The sequence below is a fragment of the Euprymna scolopes genome, chromosome 1, assembly GCF_053919585.1.
Source record: "Euprymna scolopes isolate OS-2025 chromosome 1, ASM5391958v1, whole genome shotgun sequence".
Classification (NCBI taxonomy): Eukaryota; Metazoa; Mollusca; class Cephalopoda; order Sepiida; family Sepiolidae; genus Euprymna; species Euprymna scolopes.
The window spans coordinates 110,520,652-110,539,679 of NC_136482.1; the positions used below are offsets into that span (position 1 = coordinate 110,520,652).

Here is a 19,028-nt window from a genome sequence, read left to right on the forward strand (position 1 = left end):
AGCATTTTGTCACCTACTGACAGTTTATGGAACCTGCCGGAATATGCCGAAGAAATGTTGGTTTTAGCACAATCTATAATTTGCACAAATATCACAAAATCAATGTAAAAGAATACAGACCATGAAATTCAAATATTTCACATCAATTATAAATAGGAATCAATAAAAACAAAAAATACACACACACACACATATATATATATTAGTACAAGGTTAATATTTTCTAGAGATAAAGTAATCAATAAAGTTTAACAAGATTACTAAAAGAGTGCTCAAGTAGGGCAAGATATACTTTCTATTTGTTTTTACATAAGCAATAATATGTTGCTACACATTCATGAGCATGTTTCAGTCAGCTAGTTACTATCAACTAGAGACCTCTTCAGGCAATACAGCATATATGAAAGCAAAGTTTGCAATGAAAACATTAGGTCTTCAGTGTCATAAGGAATTAATATCAGGAGGTTCCATCACATGTTAAAAATAGGAAATAAGGAATAAGATTTAGTTGTATGTAAAGAAGACAAAATAGGTGTGAATTATGCTCTGTGTTGAGATATAGGAATAAAGAGGAAAAGGCGGAGGGGGGGGTACGAAACCAGAGATAAAGATAATAAAAGACTAGAAAGAAAGATATATATGTCTGTGATAGCCAAAACATTAAACAGACTACTGTGTATTTGGTCCATTAGCAGGGGTATGTCAAGTTAACTTCTTTTGGGAGTATCTATGTGAAAAGAGGTATAAAGTTAATGCTTTTAAATAGTTCACTTTCTAGATTTAACATTAAAGCTTAACAATAGAACTTATGAGTCCTATAAAAAAAAAAATAAATAGAAAGATATTGGTTTACATTATACTTAAAGTTCTGCATGTCAGTACACTGAGGGAAACTGGTAACAGGAAGAGAATTCCAAAGTCTAGTAGTCCAAGGGAAAAAACTTAAGAGAAGACGACTTTCTGGCATTTAGGGATCATGAACAGAGTGTGATTTTGTTACTTAGCAGGTTTGTCAGGTGGTAGGTATGAAGGTATGACAAGAGAGCACAAGTGTAATGAGTTCATCAGAGCACATTTCATTAAAATACTTGTAAAACAGGCACAGAGATACAACATTGCAGAGATGTGACAGGGGTTGGAGCTTAGTTGATAGTGTGGGACCTATTAGATTGGATATTCTTCTTTGGTTCCTGTCCAAGAGGGAGAGACTAGTGATAGATGCACCAGTCCAGATATGGCAACAATACTCTATGCATGGGTGAATAGTAGCTTTGTAGAGATACAGGATACTCCCAGGTGCAAATAATCTTCTAGCACAATAGAGGAAACACGTTTTTAGCCTTCACAACACCCTCAATGTATTTGCTAGAGTTCATATTGCCTGTGAATGTTAAGCCAAGGAGTTTGAAGGAAGCATTCTCAGGTAGGGTGTTATTAGTTGTGGCTATCAACAGTTAGAAAAGCTTATAATTATTAAAGGAAAACAGTTTAGTCTTAGTAGCATTAAATGCTACCATTCATTTACGATCCAATTCTGTTTTCTAATGATTCTGCCATTGCCTTAGATATGTGTCCATCCATTTTTCTCTTGTGCCTGTTATAGAGCATTGTATTATCAGCAAATATACATATCTCTGACACAATGTTATCAGGGAGGTTGTTTATAAATCTCAGGAATAACAGAGGTCCAAAGATCAATCCATGAGGCACTCCCATATTAATATTCTGCTGTATGGATGTGTGTCGATCAGGGATAATCTGAGTGGTCCTATTGTCTAAGAGGGATCTAATTATATTTAGTGCTTGTATAGTTACAATACCATATGATTTAATTTTCATTGGGAGCCCTTCATGCCAGACTGTCAAAAGCCTTGGATATATCAAGCGCTACAGCTCTGGCTTCCCTCATTTTATCCAGTGCATCCAGGGAAATAATTGAATGGGGCAGTTCTTTTACCAGAAATTTTGGTACCACAGAGGCTATTTTCCAGCTATTAAGAAATCAAGACACAGCGAAGCATTTATTGTAGAATTTGATAAGTATGGCAGCTAGCTCAGCTGAGCATTTCTTAATTAGTATGGCAGGGATGAGATCAGGCCTACACGCCTTGAATATGTCTAAGCTTTTTTATGATATCACGGACATGAGAAGGGATGATGTTCAGATCATCAAGTGTGGCTTCAGTCTGCATAGGGAAATTTGGGAAGGAGTTGTTTGTTGTCTCTAAGGTGAGGTTAGAGGCAAATCACTGGGCAAGTAGTTATGCCTTTTTGATCATTGTGCACGCAACCTTCTGATTGTTGGATACTGGAAGAATTACTGATTGTCCTTTATTCACAACACTATTATAAATTTTTCAGAAATCACAAGTTCCTACCTCCTGCGATTCTATGCGTTGACTCGAGGGAGAATGGTAGTAACTAACACAGTGTTGAAAGGCTAATCGAAAGCACGCGAAGACTTGATCATCTGATTCAAGACATTGCTATTTAGTCAAGAGGAGGGTGCTACAAATATAGATGCCAAGTTAGTGCATGTATATGTCCAAATCCTTATGGCAGAGAGCAAGGCTTCCTGTCATGTTGAAGTTGTTTAAGGAGTGTAGGTTTGCTTCACTTAATACTAAGATATCTGGAAAGTTTGCGAAGAGAAAAGACTCTACATCATTTAGGTTACTTCTAAGTATACACATATTTGTTAATGTGTGCCTCAGGGGTGGAGGTGAATTGTTTTGCTTGGGTAGTTGTCTTGTTTGATTGTCATTTCATTTTGTTTAATTTCAGTTTGGGGGTAGTGTGTTGGGTAGAGTGGGTCAGTTTTGATGCAAAGTATGCATACACAAATAGTCTATTAGCCGAAACCTGTCTAGAGGGTTGTGGCTTCATGAAAATTTGTTGAAGATAGAAAAAGGGTCAGTTTTCATGTGCGACATGAGACTACTACTATCCCAATATTATACAACTGATGATGGAGCAGTTGCTTAAATCGCTATCCAAGAGTTATGGCTCTTGTATTATCAGTCAGAAACAGCAGCCAGACAAACTGTCAAACATGTACCCTCAACCTTTCAGACAACAGCGCCCCAGATGAGCCAAGTGAACACTAGTGGCATGCAAGCACACTCAAAATTAAACAAGATTCACTAAGTTTTAATTTCTTCTGAAGACCCCTTAAATTTTAGACATTTTCTCCAATCAAAATTATATAATAAAATTTGATAAAAATTAGAACATGGATTCTTAGCTTTGTAGCACTATATGTTGATTTTAATCTTTGAAAGGCAACATAAAAGTGGTGCAAAACTGTTGTTCTTTAAATCCATTTTACTTGCCATTGGACAGGTATTCTTATAGTGTTTCTATAAATGTTCTTTGTCTTAATCTTGCAACCATAATTATCTTTAAATTCTTGGCAAAATGTTCATGAAATGATAATTCATTACATACCCATAATTTTCCAATATCCCTCAGAAGTGAAATATACTTTTGTGAATCCAGAATCACCTGCAAGAGAAAATATCAAATGAAAAAATATTTCATATTCCAAAACAATATTTGCAATATTAATTTTTTTTACAAAACGCTTTGAATATTGGACAAAAGATAAATAAAATCTGGTCCTAATCTTATCTTTTAGTTCTGCTAGTCTGTTTTATAGCACATTAAGTCTTGAGGTTAGTTAATGCTGCCATGCTGTACTGAAATGGCACAACCTAGGCAGGGTGAACCATCTCCCTCCAAAGGAGGAAGTTTCATAGGAATATAAAATTTACAAGCAGTCTCCAGTTGCTTGTATATCCTAATTAGGGGAGTTGACAACATTAGGTTTTTGCAGGAAGATGTCAACATCCTCCTACATACAGCACCTGGTATTCCCAAATGGTCACTCATCTGGTACTGATCAGGTTCAACTTTGCTTAACTTTGGTGATATAATGAGAACCAGTGTGTCAATGTGATTATGCCATGTATTAGTTAATGCTGAAACAAGAATTATTGTAAACGGTTCATTGAATACAAGTTGCTATTTTTATAGATTATATAATATATGGTAACAAAGGCAGAATTCAGGAATAAAGAGAGTACACATAATGTTCACTTTATGCTTCTATTGACTGTGTGTTTACACATCAGAATGCTATCATAGTCTTTAAAAAAAAGAAAAAAAAAAAATTTTTTAATTTAAAAATTATATATTATCTTTCTTATCTCCCACATAACATTCTTGAAGAGAAGGACCGACATAACTTATTTGACAAAAAGGGAGATAATTTGTAACTGATTTAGTGCAAGCAGAAGATAATATAACAATAACTGAAGTAAATTTGTGGATTCATACTTTAGCTCATAATTGAATGATAATTCATTACATAGTACGAGACAATATCCACTAGACCAGTAACTTATCTTCCACAATATTTTAAACAATTCAATGGTTACTGTTAATTGAAAACAATTTTCATATTTTACCAATACCTGAGGGAAATTATAGGTTCATACGTTTCCTAGTAGTATAGTCCCTAATTCCATCACATTAGATCCAATAGGATTTTAATCTGGCATAGCAGACTATCATTAATGACATCCATTAAATCAATCTTGAATTTCCCTCTATTTAGTAATAACAAGGATTTGGTAGTTCAAATACAAAATAAGTTAAACTTTTCTCTTCATCATCATTTTAAAATACATCATTCATATAATGAACAGCTAATGTTTACAGGAAGTCTTATAATTGGAAGTTTAAAGTGTATTCATCTCTTTCTGCAAGCCACAATGTTTCTTGATTAGGAAGGAAGTATAATTTAAGGAAAGCAATTTCAATTAAATTGGATGAATACTAAAACTGAATCCAGGCAATCCAGAAAAAGAAAAGCAGATCACCATATGATTCAAGGTTGAAGTCAACAGATTGGAAGAGAAGAAAATTAATTCAAAGAAATTAAGTCACAGTTAATATTTTAGACTTACTCTTATTTTAAGAACTCAAGGACAGAAATAGTCATTACATGTTATAACAGATTTAATGAATAGAGAAGAAAGGTGAAAAAAGAAAGAGAAGGCGAAAAAACGAAGAGAAGGCGAAAAAACGAAGAGAAGGCGAAAAAACGAAGAGAAGGCGAAAAAACGAAGAGAAGGCGAAAAAACGAAGAGAAGGCGAAAAAAGGAGAAGGCGAAAAAAGGAGAAGGCGAAAAAAGGAGAAGGCGAAAAAAGGAAGAGAAGGCGAAAAAAGGAAGAGAAGGCAAAAAAAGGAAGAGAAGGCAAAAAAAGGAAGAGAAGGCAAAAAAAGGAAGAGAAGGCGAAAAAAAATGAAGAGAAGACGAGAAAAAAAATGAGGAGAAGACGAGAAAAAAAATGAGGAGAAGACGAGAAAAAAAATGAGGAGAAGACGAGAAAAAAAATGAAGAGAAGACGAAAAAAAAAAGGAAGAGAAGACGAAAAAAAGGAAGAGAAGACGAAAAAAAGGAAGAGAAGACGAAAAAAAGGAAGAGAAGACGAAAAAAAGGAAGAGAAGACGAAAAAAAGGAAGAGAAGACGAAAAAGGCAAAAAATATGAAAAAGGAGCTTCAAGATATTAATGATGGATAAAGTTAAAAAAAATATTTAAATATTTCTCAAACTTTCAGTTTGAAGTTTTAAAATGTTTTTTGTATGAACATGAAAATACACAGCATAATTTCGATTCAATCATTCAGTGCAGTCATATTTTTTTTAAACAAAATTTTTTAAAAAATCCCATTTTCTATATATTTTTTTCAATTTGCATTCTTTCAATGTGATCAAACCAATTTGCATGCATCTCCCCATACTGCCAAATTTAATCTTCTTGAGTCCCATGAAAAATATGGATAATAAAAATACAATGATTTCATTGTATAAAACTGAAACTGTATAAAAATTATACTTATTTAAGAGGGTACACAAAGAAATGTAACTATGTCCTAGCTATCACAAGCACACACTGATAGTGTTACTTTGATCTAATTTTATCGTCGTGGGATAGATTAAAATAACATTAAATGTTTTGCGCATACGATTGAAGACGTATCTTGCGATGAATTTAATTAAAATATGCAAAACATGACGTCTGGGATGACTAAATATGAAAGATGCAAATAGTAAACATTACACCATCTTGTATAAAACTTGTTTATATTAGCGCCTTCATTTGAAACATCGTTCTTCAAAGATTGATAACATGGTTTGATTCATCCCTTTCTTACATACCACCAGAATAAAAACTAATTAAAAAAAAAAAAAAATCTTGACCGTGAATAAATAACTTATTATTATTATTATTAATTTATTTATTTAATAAAAATATGAATACAAAGATTAATTCAAGTCATGTAAATATAAAAAAAAAAAAAAAAAAAAAAACGCACTCTTTGTCACAGAAATCCACTTGATTGTGCCAAAATGGAGGTTAAACCGGTGTCACCCTGAAAACTGTCCTTTTCTAAGTGAAGCCGGCCAGGTCCTTATTCCCTACTTTGTCCAAAATTTTTATACAGGTGAATGATATCAACATTTTCATAAAAGTGAATGACATCAAAATTTTACTTAATGTTTTTATCTAAAATCATTTTTATTTCATTTTTTTATTCTTAAAGTTGTGTCTGTTCTTTTGTGCCCACAAGATTTTCTATCGTCTAGGGTAAGCAATAAATATTAAGCAATAATGAAAATATATGATTGAGTCAAATAAGAGAAATAAAAATGTTTTAAATACTTACATTTGCGTGTCCTTCCCGAAGTAGCTTGTGCAGTACATGCAGAAATTTCCAGCATACAATAGAGTTTCCTTGAAGAGGGAGTTTAGATGTTGTTGCCCAGAAAACACCAGCACCATTTTCATGGAATGTGCCAAGAATGGCACCTGACAAAGTGTTAAGGAAATTAAGATATTTTCCAAAAAAGAAATATATTCATATTTGATATTTATTTTTTCCAGATCTACTTGGAGTACCATATTAAAAAAGAAAATAATATACAATAAAACCTGTTTTTGTTGTTGTTGTTTAGTGTGAATTAATATTTTCATTTCTTTTGCTTATCTATATTTTTACAAAAGTCATACAAAAGAAAAAAAAAACAAAAAAAAAACATGGTTTATAATTTTGTAAATATAAGCTACTATGACATGGATTTGGTGTGATACTACATGTATTCCTCCACTTGACAACCACTGCCAACCTCAGTCAACCCCCAACGCTGTATAGTGTGGATTTCTTATCTTTCAGCTTCTCCTCTTTGGTAGTGTCGTCATCTTTCACATTGATGATTGCCAAGACAAAGATGGCACAGGGGGTCACAAGTATAGAAATAAAATTAAAAAAAAACAAAAACAAAACACAAACTCCTAAAAATTCCGTAAATATCAGTTGCACTCTAGTTGTGTGTGACACCATCGACCCTCTAAATGCTAAGATCCATGTTTAAATGCTAAAGTCTTCTGTCAAAGCTATGTTTATCAGTTGACATCAGCTCATCTCGATCTGTTCTGAGCCACGCCCTGCAATCTACTGTGTTTAACTCAAAACTATCCTCAACCATCACACACCCAAAACTGTCTGTAAACAGTCTCCAACTGTCATAACCTGTTACAAAATTTACTGTCACACCTCAAACTGCCTGTAAACTCTAAATATATCTACATTTTTTATGTCTGGTCTTTTGTCTGTCACACCTTGATTAATAATCCTATTTTAGCTTCCTTTGTGTACCTTGTTGAAAAACTTCTTCCTTTCCATTGTTCTGCTAATAACTTTTTTTTAATTCCTAACAATTGGGGGGGGGGGCGTTAGTAGTATTACATTGGTATTAGTTGAAAATGGGTTGGGTAATTTCATACCAAATCATTCAGACTATGTCAATTTTACCGATTTTTTTTTTTTTTTTACAGATTTTCTCAAAATTTTAACCAGTGGTAGGTATTATATAAAAAAAAAAATGACAATCCAAAAATTTAAACTTTTCATGTGGTTCAGAAAATTATTATTTTAAAGATTTTCTGCAAAACATGATTCACAAGAAAGCTACATTACAAAAGCCCCTTTAAAATTAAATAAAACAAAATTCTGTCCATAAATGCTAGAACCATGAAAATTGGCACAGGAAATGTTTTGAAGGTTAAAAAAAAAAAAAAAAAAATAGAATCATGTTCACAAATGTTCAAATTTATAACCATTATTATCCAGACAATGCCAATAACATACACCAAAGGATTTGCAAGTAGTTTTATTTTTAATCAAGAAAATAAAATTTTATGAGTATCAGAGAAGTAACTGTCTCACCTGTCATTATGAAAAAAAATGTCAAGAAATAAGAATTGAACAATAATTAATTACTAAATTCATGTTATAATGCAGACAAATTCCCATGAATTGCTTAAAAATTATTTTCTTTATAAAAATAAAAATACTTGATCAATTTACGTAAATTTTGAAATATGACATTTCTATTCTTCGATGTCAAAGACTTTTCTGTAGTCTTGATTTTTTTTTTTTTTAATCAGTGTGGATTCTAAATAAGAACAAAAATTAAAAAGAAGTGAAATTACTAAACGCAAATATAGCTCAAATCAAAGAAAAGTTATGTGAACATCCATAATAAACGTTTCTACACTAAAAAAAACAAAAAATCTAAATTACACTTGCAAGATTGAAATATGAATTCATAATAATGCTGCCACAGAAGTAGATATCTCACAGAACTTCTCAGTGTAGTAGCTGACAGGGGTAGTATATTCAAGTGTAAGAGAGAAAATTCCTCCTCTTATGTATGATTATTTTTATTCAATAGCAAATCGAACTAATTATAACTGAAAAAAGTGAATAAAAATAAAATGGTACAACTATGCTATCTCTAGCAACTGCCAGCCCTAATGCTGTGTGTACCATGTTCCCCCCCCCTTCACATTCTATTTTTTTTTACTTGTTCTGGTCCTGGTGGCGATGGCTGAAGGTGCGAGCAATGGCTTACTAATATAAAAATAAAACAGAACAATACAAATACACAAAAGAAAACAACTCGTATATGGTGTATAAATCAGTTGTGCTCTGAGTGTGTGTAATAAAAGACCTTCAAACATTGTCTGTTGATAGCTGTTTGTCAAAGCATGCTTGTTGGTCAGTCGATCAGATCATCTTATCTGCTAAAGCTCTATCTGCTCTCATCCAACTGTGACTCCAATCTCTCAGGGGATCTGCAAACCATCAACCATTGTGAACGGTTCCAAACTAACTCTGACTCCTAAATTTATTGACTCACAACAAGAAATTCTCTGTCCAGTCTTTTATCAAAGAGTGGATGATAAGCAGAAAATCCCCTTGGCCACTTCTAGTTGGCCACCCAATCCATTTCCTACCACCTGTGTGTACCTTGGTGAATCTTTTCTAATCATTCTAATAGTTTTTTTTTTCTTCTTTTTTTTACTTCCAACTCGTTTTTCCTCTTTTTTTAGGAAACACTTTCTAATACTCCGGGGGGGGGGGGTCATTCATAGTATCACAATTATATTTTCTAACAACATAGACCAATAAATGGTGGGAGGCACTAATTAAAATCTTTATGTGGCTTTCATTGCTGAAGCTATCTGACATAAAACAATTGGAAGTAGAGCAATTAACATTTAAGCTTACTGATCGACTTGCACATAACATAGCATTAAACATATCTAAATATACCACATAAATTCAGAGGACAATATCTATATATATTGACCTGTGAAATCTCACACAAAGCCCAAAAACAAATACTACAAATCAATAATAGAAAGTTAAACTCATTAATAGCTAAAACATTTAATACCTATTGTAGTGAAATACTGACCTTATACATTTATGTCCTCGGTTAATGAAAAAAAAAAAAAAAAAAAAAAAAGATCTGTCTAGAGCAATTTTAATTTTTGTCCCAATCTAGAGCGTCTTGTTTTGAGGAGCTGGATTTTCCACCACATTAAAAATCGAACATGTGTCCAACTGTGACCTTGTGGGGAGAGAGTAGAAAGGGACATGTTTTTTCTTATTTTTAGGAAAAACTTTAGAGACCATGTAACTTTAAAATAATACTAGATTAATTTTAATTTTACCCTCGGAAAAGAACTGGTAGGCCAAACTTTAGTGAAAAAAATTCTTTTGTAAATTCAATAGCATTTCAATCCACATTCACCAAAAGTGATGCTTGTATTCCAGATCTGCCTGACAAAGTATGAAACTATAACCATTTGTTTAAATATTTTTTTAAAGTGTCCATGGAAGGAAAATATCTTTTACTAGACCTGGTAAGATTTACATCTGGGTACTATACGATTAACATTGCCCCCCCCCCTCAAGTGTTAGGAAGTAAAAGAAAAAAAAAAAACGAGGAAAAAATATAACAAAAGAAGAAATAAGATTATCAGCAGAACAAAGACATTAATAAGTTGTTCACAAAGGAACACAAAAGGAAGTTGAATAGAATTAAGCAAAGTGTGGCAATTATTTTAGGACAAAGGACTAAATAATGAAACTCAATATATTTTAAAGTTAGTTTTAGGTGTGGCCGTGAATTTTAGGACAGTTCAAGAGAATTGAGAACGGTTTGTGGAGAGTCTTGGGTTTGTGATGGTTGAGGACAGTTGACAGACAGGGTTGAGGACAGTTGCCAGTTGGACAGAGTTGAGAGTTTGAGACAGTAGAACACAGGTCTTGTCTCAGAGCAGATGGGGAAATGAATTGATCAAGTGACTGACAAACATAACCTCGATAAAAACTAAGATATGCACCTTAGGGTGTAGAGGGTCGATGGTGTCACCCCACTCCCACCCACAAAATGCAACTAATATTTACAGAAAGTGTCAGAATCTGTTTTCTTTTGTTTCTCTTGTTTTATTTTCATACTTGTGAATCTGTGCACCCTCGCTTGGCAGTTGACAATATGTGGGGGATGCCTTGTATGACAACTTAAAGAAGTATTCAATGACAATATTATTTTTAGTGCAAATAACATATTTAAGAAAGTTTTTCATGTCACAATGTCAATCTGGCCAAAATTAAAAATTTATATAAATTTTTATTAAAAAAATATTTTCACACATTTTTCAATAATTCCTGAGGCTCTGGATTAAAATTCTGAATTCAGTTCTACAACATGGCTTTACCAGCTTGCGATCGCCTCATAAAATTCTCTACTTAAATATTTCAAATGAAACCTTTAAATAAAACATTATTCATTAAGATAACTTGAAAAGCATGAAGCGTATCTTTGTCCTAATATAGATGAAAAAACTATTTTTTTTATTAGCACACCCATTAATTTTGGCTGATCTTTAGTCTTATCAGGTCTTAATATGATAAAAACTCCTTATTCCAAATTATCTCCATTTTTCAAAATTAAAAAATAATGTATAAAATGAGAGAGAGAAAAAAAAAGATTGTGGTAAATAAAATGATCGAAATAGAAAGAAAAGGGATGCAATATTAAGCAAAGAAAGAGATCTAAAAGAAAGAAAGATATTTGGCAATAAATAAATTATTTCCTAGCAAAGAAGAACCACAAGTTTATAGGACTTTTTTTTTTTCTTTACAAGTGAGTCACCAATTATCAAGACCTAAAAGTCACTCGGGGATAAGTGTTATTGAGTGTAGGTTGATCAGCGAGACAATAGCATAGTAGTCAGTAATGGTGAAAATTAGAATTTAATTATTTAAGGGGACGGTTTTCGATTTTGAAACGATTCATTATAAAATATGTAAAGTTGAAATTGTTAACTTGAAGAACATCAGATTAATCACTGTTTTTGCTGATTGGATGATCTCAGTTTTTACAAAATGTGTGTGAAAGGTGAGGATGTATGTATGAACACAAAATGCTTTAGCAGATTATAATAAAAATAATAATCAAATAATTAAAAAATTCAAACTTTTCGGTCCATCAAAGTTTGAGGAGGCAATTTGTGGCTCTGAGGAAATGAATTAACTGATGAACCAAGGTTCATACAGATTTCTAATGTCTTTTCAAAGTTTATTTTTTTATTTTTTTAAATTTTTTAATTACATTTTCACCCCAAAACAAGGCACATTGCCACTTTGGTGTAGGGGGCTACTATCAAGGGCAACAACTACTGGGTTACTATGTAGGGATTTGAGCAGCAAGATGTCTGTTCACGTTGCACTTGAACTTCTGCATGTCAGTACAGTTGGGGAAGCAGGGACCTGGAATGGAATTCCAAAGTCTAGCGGTTCTGGGGAAGAAACTACTGGAGTAGAAAGATCTTTTACATCTAGGGATCTTTACAGTGTGGGAGTGGGATTTTGCAGCCTGTCGGGTCTGTCGAGGGTGTTCACGTCGTGGGGGCACAAGTGCTTGCAGTTCGTTAGAGCATTCACCATTAAAATACTTGTAGAACAATAGGCAGAGGGATGCAACGTTTCGTCGATGGGACAGAGGCTGAAGCTTACATGCCAGTTCAGGGCCTATCAGATTTGCAACTCTCTTTTGAACCTTGTCAAGGAGTGAGAGACTAGTAGCCGATGCACCAGCCCAAATATGACAGCAATACTCCATACATGGGCGAATGGTTGCCTTATAGAGGTACAGGATACTTTCGGGTGTTAGTAGTTTTCTAACATGGTAGAGAGAACCCACCTTCCTCGCAGCGGCCCTGGCAATGCCCTTGATGTAATTGTTCCAACTCATGTTTCCTGTGAACGTTAGGCCAAGGAGCTTGAAAGACGTACTCTCAGATAAAGAGTCGTTGGCGATTGCTATAGGTGGTAGAGAAGGTTTCTTGTAATTATTGAATGAAACTAGTTTAGTCTTGGTGGCATTTGAACGTGACCATCCATTTTTGTCCCCATTCCACTACTGATTGGAGGTCATCCTCTAGTGTTTCTGCCATTTCTTTAGGTATGTGTTCATTTGTTTTCCTGTCGTGCCTGTTATAGAGTGTGGTGTCATCAGCATATATACCCATCTCAGAGGAAATTTTGTCAGGGAGGTCATTTATGAATATCAGGAACAGTAGAGGTCCAAGGATAGACCCCTGGGGCACTCCCGCATTTATATCATATTGTTTAGATGTATGACCGTCGAGGACAACTTGGATTTTTCTCTTATCTAAGAAGGATTTAATTATGTTAAGTATTCTACCAGTGATACCGTATGATCTAATTTTCCTGAGGAGACCCTCATGCCATACCCTGTCAAAAGCCTTAGATATATCTAGAGCTACAGCTCTGCCCTCCCCCGCTTTGTCCAGTGAATGGTATGTATATACGTTGAGAGATTATAGTTAGGATGTCTGCTGTGGAACGGGCTTGTCTAAATCCATATTGTTGGTCAGTCAGAAGTTTAGCATCTGTAAGGTGATGGACTAGAGCATTGTTAATTAAGGTCTCAAATATTTTGGCAAAAAGTAGGAGGAGGCTAATGGGGCGATAATTTAATGAGGCAGTTCTTTCTCCAGAATTCTTGAATACTGGTACCACAGAAGCAGTTTTCCAACAGTGGAGAGAACTGGAGCTACTTCGGCTGAGCACTTTTTTAATAGCACAGCTGGGATGAGATCGGGTCTACATGCTTTTGAAGTGTCAAGGTTTTTTATGATAACATGCACCTTAGCAGGGGTGATTTTCAGATCGTCTAGTGTGGCGTCTGTCCACATAGGAAATTCAGGTAGGGGGTGGTTGGAAGGGTCCAGTGTGGAGTTTGAGGCAAACCGACTGGCAAGCATATTAGCCTTTTCGGTTGCTGAACAAACAACCTCGTGATTGTTGGTTAGTGGGGGAAGTTTTCAAGGTCTTTCCCCAGACAAAATCTGAGTTTTCAAAACAAAATTTGGGGTTTGTTTTGCAATCCACACCAATTCGAAAAAGCAATCAAAAATCAAATATACAACAAATAAATATTACCATAGCCAATAAAAATTATTTTGCAACTTACCTGCATCATTTTTTTTTTTGTGATTTTAAGTAGTTTTAAATGCTTTACTAATTCAGATATTGTAAAGATAAATATATATTTAAAATATATTTTTAACAGTATCTATTATTTATGTTAAAGTACTAGACATACAACTGAAAAAAAAAAAAAAAAAGAAAAAAAGAAAACCGGATTTAAGATTTGGAGAAATGATAAATTAGCTAAGTCTATAATTGTATATAATTAGCTTAATAGTTGTGCTTGTGAAGAATAAAACTTCACAAAAAATAAATAAATAAATAACATTGAAGAATTAAACAACAATTAACAGTAGAAGATAAGTGAAGCATGCATTATCCCCTGTGAGTGCGCAGTGAACTAGGCATAAAAAAATGACTAAGTTCAGCACTCCCCCCTCCCCTATTTAGCCCAAAAGTCCCCAGGGGACATCAAATCCTGGTGAAAATGAACAAATGGTGCAGTTTTAGGCCTTGAATTATGTAAATTTGAGTTCTGCACCATGCAAAAAAAAAAAAAAAAAAAAAAAGGAAATGACTAAGTCCATCATTTGTCCCCACCCCCATTTAGCCTCAGAAGTCCCCAAGGCCTTAACATATTTAAATTTGAGTTCAGCACCATACAAAACTGCTAAATAGACATATACAAAGAATTTTGGACAAATATGGTAAAATAGTCCCAAAAATGGAGTGTTTTTATTAGACCTAAAAGAGCTCCTGGGGTACACCCAAATGTTATTGCAAAGTATAGACAAACAAAATTATATAGAAATCAGTTACAACTTTTCAGAAAGTTTTATAAAAATTCAAAGCATCAATTTTTTTAAATAAACACAAAAGTGTCAATTTTAGCCATTTTAACCCAAAAGGCACCCCTAGAAAAGGCAATCGGAGTTTTCCCGGAAAATCCATTCTGTTACATTTTTTTACTCATATCATGTTTAATGTTTGTGCAAAATTTCAAAAAATTCCAAGGCATAGTTGTTGAGTACGGGCAGATGAATGGACAAGGGTGAATTTTGTCGAGGGACCAATAATCAGTAATAGTTAGTCTATTAAAGTAATATGATAAACTAGCAGAACCCATGACAATTCCACAGTTGTATTTTTTATCGGTATGTTGCTGCCATATATTTTGTTGACATCAAACAAAAACTCCACGATAGTATTGTACCATCTTTGCTGCAGCTGAAACATAGTTATCTAAGTATTTTGGTTAATGTAGTTTCAGGATGTATCGAGTAAGGGTTGGGGGTTATATCTCCAAAACTCTTGGAGGAGTTTGTGACATTTTTATTTTGAAGGCATCTGGCGCTAATGAAGACCCTACGATGTTATTGTACCATACTGAACAGCTATACACTGATTCTAGTTTGAAGGTCAAAAAAGTGTAATTCAGTTCCAGCTCATTGCTCAACACAATAGCAACATCAGATGAAAATTTTTAAATTACTATTTTGCACTGCATCTTTGGTGATTGGGCGATCACATTTGAAAAAGAAATGGGGTGGAGAGTGATAATATATGTACAAACGTGAAATTTCGTTACCATATTACATATATTAGATAATTATTAATTTTTAAAAAATATTCCAATCGTTTTAGCCAATATTTTCTTAGTAACAACTTGCAAATTGCAATTCTACATTTGTTTTAGGGCCAAAATCAAACGTGCTTCGATTTTGACTTAAACTTGCGATTTTCTATTACCATAAAATTAAAAATGATGTTTTAATTTCTTAAATTTTCACGAAAATATCTTTATCACCACAAAATCTCGATAAAAGGTCCTTTCTTCAAATTCAAGAAATTTCTTTTCTTTGATTGCCGTGAGACTTGATTACAGGTGAGAATGCCCACTCTCTCTATCTCCAAGAGGATGATCATGAACGAAAGGCTCCAATCATGAGGAGTGGAGACACAAGATAGAATTTAATTGTGCTGCTATAATCTATGATTTGCATTCAATAACAAGGTGTGTATGAGACCACATGTTACCCTGCTCAACAGCCTGACAACCCCAAATGCTGTGTGCCATGGCTTTGTCGTAAATCATCTTGTTTTCTCATGGCCATATCATCATAGTCTCATATACTGGTACTGCCGAGGGGAGAAAACCGGTTCACAAGTATAAAAATAGACACAAAGAAAACACAGACTCTGCTGTCAGTTGGACTGAATGTGTGTATCTACATGCTAAGGTTCGCATGTCCTATCAAGGCTAGGTTAGTCTGTTGCCATCAGTTCATCTCAATCTCACAAAGCGTTTCCGACCTGGTTCAAGCAACTGAATTTTCCATTCTAACCATGGTAAAGTCCCAACTCACGATTGTCATTAAGTCCAGCTTTGTGGTCCCTATTATACCCCTGACTTACAGTAATCCCCCCCCTCCAATACTTACATTGTTTGATCCTTAGTCATTTGGTCACCAATAATCATTCATAACACCGTGAATTTAAACTTCACACTTTGTCTGACTTGGAAAAAAAAAAAAAGAAAACCCTTTGTCTGACTTGACACCTTCTTTGTCACCCACCCCCTCCAGCACTCAATGACCTCAGTTAAACATAGTGTAACATATGTTCATGAATTATCTGTATTTGATTCTGCTTAAGTAACCATTTTCCTACACTAAACTGGATGGCTTGTGAAACCTGCTAAAAGCGTTTTCATAGTATTTAAGCTATTTCAGCAAAATTTAATATAAATGTGGTTTAGAAATAAGTGTCCACTTTCTTTCTGCATGAATGTATAAATTACCATAAAAGTCTCATTCATTCAAATGGATGTTCATATTTGTAAAAAAAAAAAAAAAAAAAAATAGGTCAAGCGGAAAAAATAAGAAAAATAATCTTTAAGATTTTTTAAAAACCAACCGCAAACACGTAATTCATTCATTTTTTTTTTCGTCTATATCTGAACATGCAGGTCGTTAATTTATTTTTTTTATAAGCGATTCTGTGTTGTTTTTTGTTTTTTTTGCTCCCCGAGTGCTTTAAAGGAAGAGGTTATCTGCCCTTTGTTTATATTTTAGTCGCCCCACATTTTTGGGACGTATTATTTGTAATTAATTTATTGTTTAAATATTTTCTATGTGCATAAAATTAAGTTATCTATATTATAGATAATTTTATGAACATGGAGGTTAAATAAAACATGAATATCACTTTACTAAAAGCTGCTATTCTTCATAAACATGTGTTTATAACAGTGAAAACAAGTAAGGAAAAAAATGAAAAAAAAAAAAAAAAATCAGTGGAATCTAATTACGTTTTAATCTCATTAGAAGAATGACGATCAAGCAGATGTTTCCAGTTATTCTGAACTAAATTCTCAAATGTTTACACGATATTTATGACCTCATAAATCAGTGTGAAAAATTCCTATAGTAATTCATTAGAAATAGTTGTAAAAAAAATAAAAAATAGATAAATAAATAAAATAGCACCTACAAATGAAACTGAATAAAACCTGAACATGTATTGACCTCTCAGTTTGTCTGCTAATTAAATATTGAACGCCACCAAAGCAAAATAAAAACCCCGACAACCCATAAAACCTATAATAAAAGCATTTCTAAAAAAAAAAAAAAGAAGCTTTTGTAAAATACTGTTAGCAACATGGCTTAGAAAATAGCAAAAGTCTTGCTTCAATAGTAACCAAAGTTACTCTCTAGTAACATTAAAAAAAAAAAAATAGTATACAGCAAAAAGACAGGAGTAGTAAAGTCTCTTGAGTTTTTATCAGAAGCAAGTCACTTATTTTTGGAGATCTTTCTTCTCACTGAACCTTTGCCTAATAAACACACGACCATTGGCTGCTTAAAAATGGGAGTAGGAATAAAGAATCTGACTGACTAACTAGCAAACTCAACATCATGTGAGAATATAACATAAGGTAACATTAATTCCATGCAACAGCCCGACAAATCCCCATGAGGATGAAACGTTTTAGTTTATTGCCGTATGCCGTATATAATTTTTATAGCTTACTACTTAGCTCTACTCACATATTGAATGCTGTTGAAATAAATACTGAAAATAGATACATAAAATCTTAAGTAGATACATGAAATATACATACATATATTTATTCCCTTGGGGTCACCAGATTGAGCAAGTTAAATTTACAGCTCTATTAGATTGGTCTTCATATTTGTATGTGAGATAAATTACACATGTCTTTGAATGCAACATACCAGCAAAGGATGTTGTATAAGCTGATGGTTGTGTAACAATATACTCAGCGGACCTGAACAAGCTTTCCCCCTGCCATAAAATTAATTCCTTTTCACATTTTCTTATTTTTCTGCAAATTATCATCAATAACAGACTTAACTTTCATATCAGCAGACAAAATGTTTTTTAAGTTTATTTAATGACTTTTAATGTGGGGGATCACTTTTCAATAGTAATTCTTAGATTTAACCTATAAAAAAAAAAAAAAAAAAAAAAAGATTTAAAAATAGCGCAGTACCAAAAATACATAAGCACTTTTTTTTTTTACAAACACATCTGAATTATTTCATTTTACACCACAAAGCGAACACATGAAACCTTAATTAGAACAGTTGTGCTGATTGAGCACAAAGTGGAGTATCAATTTATTAGACCGTTATAACTGAAAAATGATTGCCCACATTAAAAGTTATCAAACAAGCTTTTAAAAATATTTTTTTCCTGCTAATATGAAAATTAAGTCTGTTATCAACGATAATCCGCAGAAAAAATAAGAAAATGTAGAAAGGAATTAATTTTACAGCGGGGATGGAGAGGGCTCGTTCAGGTCAGAAGGGGGAAGCTCATTCAGGTCCGCCATATGCCCCTTTTACAAACTTTGCAGAACTCCTACCTTAATGTAAAACTTATCTAAACAAGTGTGGCATATACAAAAATGCATTTTATGCTTATGTTTTGCCTGTGGTTTGTAATAGTAAGGTAATACAATTATACTCTACTATAAGATTATGTATGAACTACTGTTGTCATATTTAGGCTGATGAATCTGTTCAATTTGAGAGTTCATGATGAGATACATCTTCTCTGCAACTTCTCTCTCCTAAACATTTGAATTATTTCATTTTACACCACAAAGCGAACACATGA

The 19,028-nt window shown here is 33.4% G+C and overlaps 1 protein-coding gene and 1 long non-coding RNA gene across 15 annotated transcripts in view; one reads left to right on the top strand and one right to left on the bottom strand.

Moving 5' to 3' along the window:
• Positions 1–19,028, bottom strand: part of LOC145263756 (huntingtin-interacting protein 1-like) — a 282,859-nt gene that overhangs the window by 146,058 nt on the left and 117,773 nt on the right. For all 14 annotated transcript variants that reach the window (XM_080120998.1, XM_080121027.1, XM_080121031.1 and 11 more), the window contains exons 3-4: positions 6,738–6,880; positions 3,448–3,504 (exon numbers count right to left, since the gene is read on the bottom strand). In XM_080120998.1, coding sequence (XP_079977124.1) covers positions 3,448–3,504; positions 6,738–6,880 — 200 coding nt within the window. The remainder of the gene's footprint in view (positions 1–3,447; positions 3,505–6,737; positions 6,881–19,028) is intronic.
• The window catches only part of LOC145265104 (uncharacterized), a 47,211-nt gene that overhangs the window by 1,617 nt on the left and 26,566 nt on the right, over positions 1–19,028 (top strand). The gene's annotated exons all lie outside the window — the stretch shown is intronic.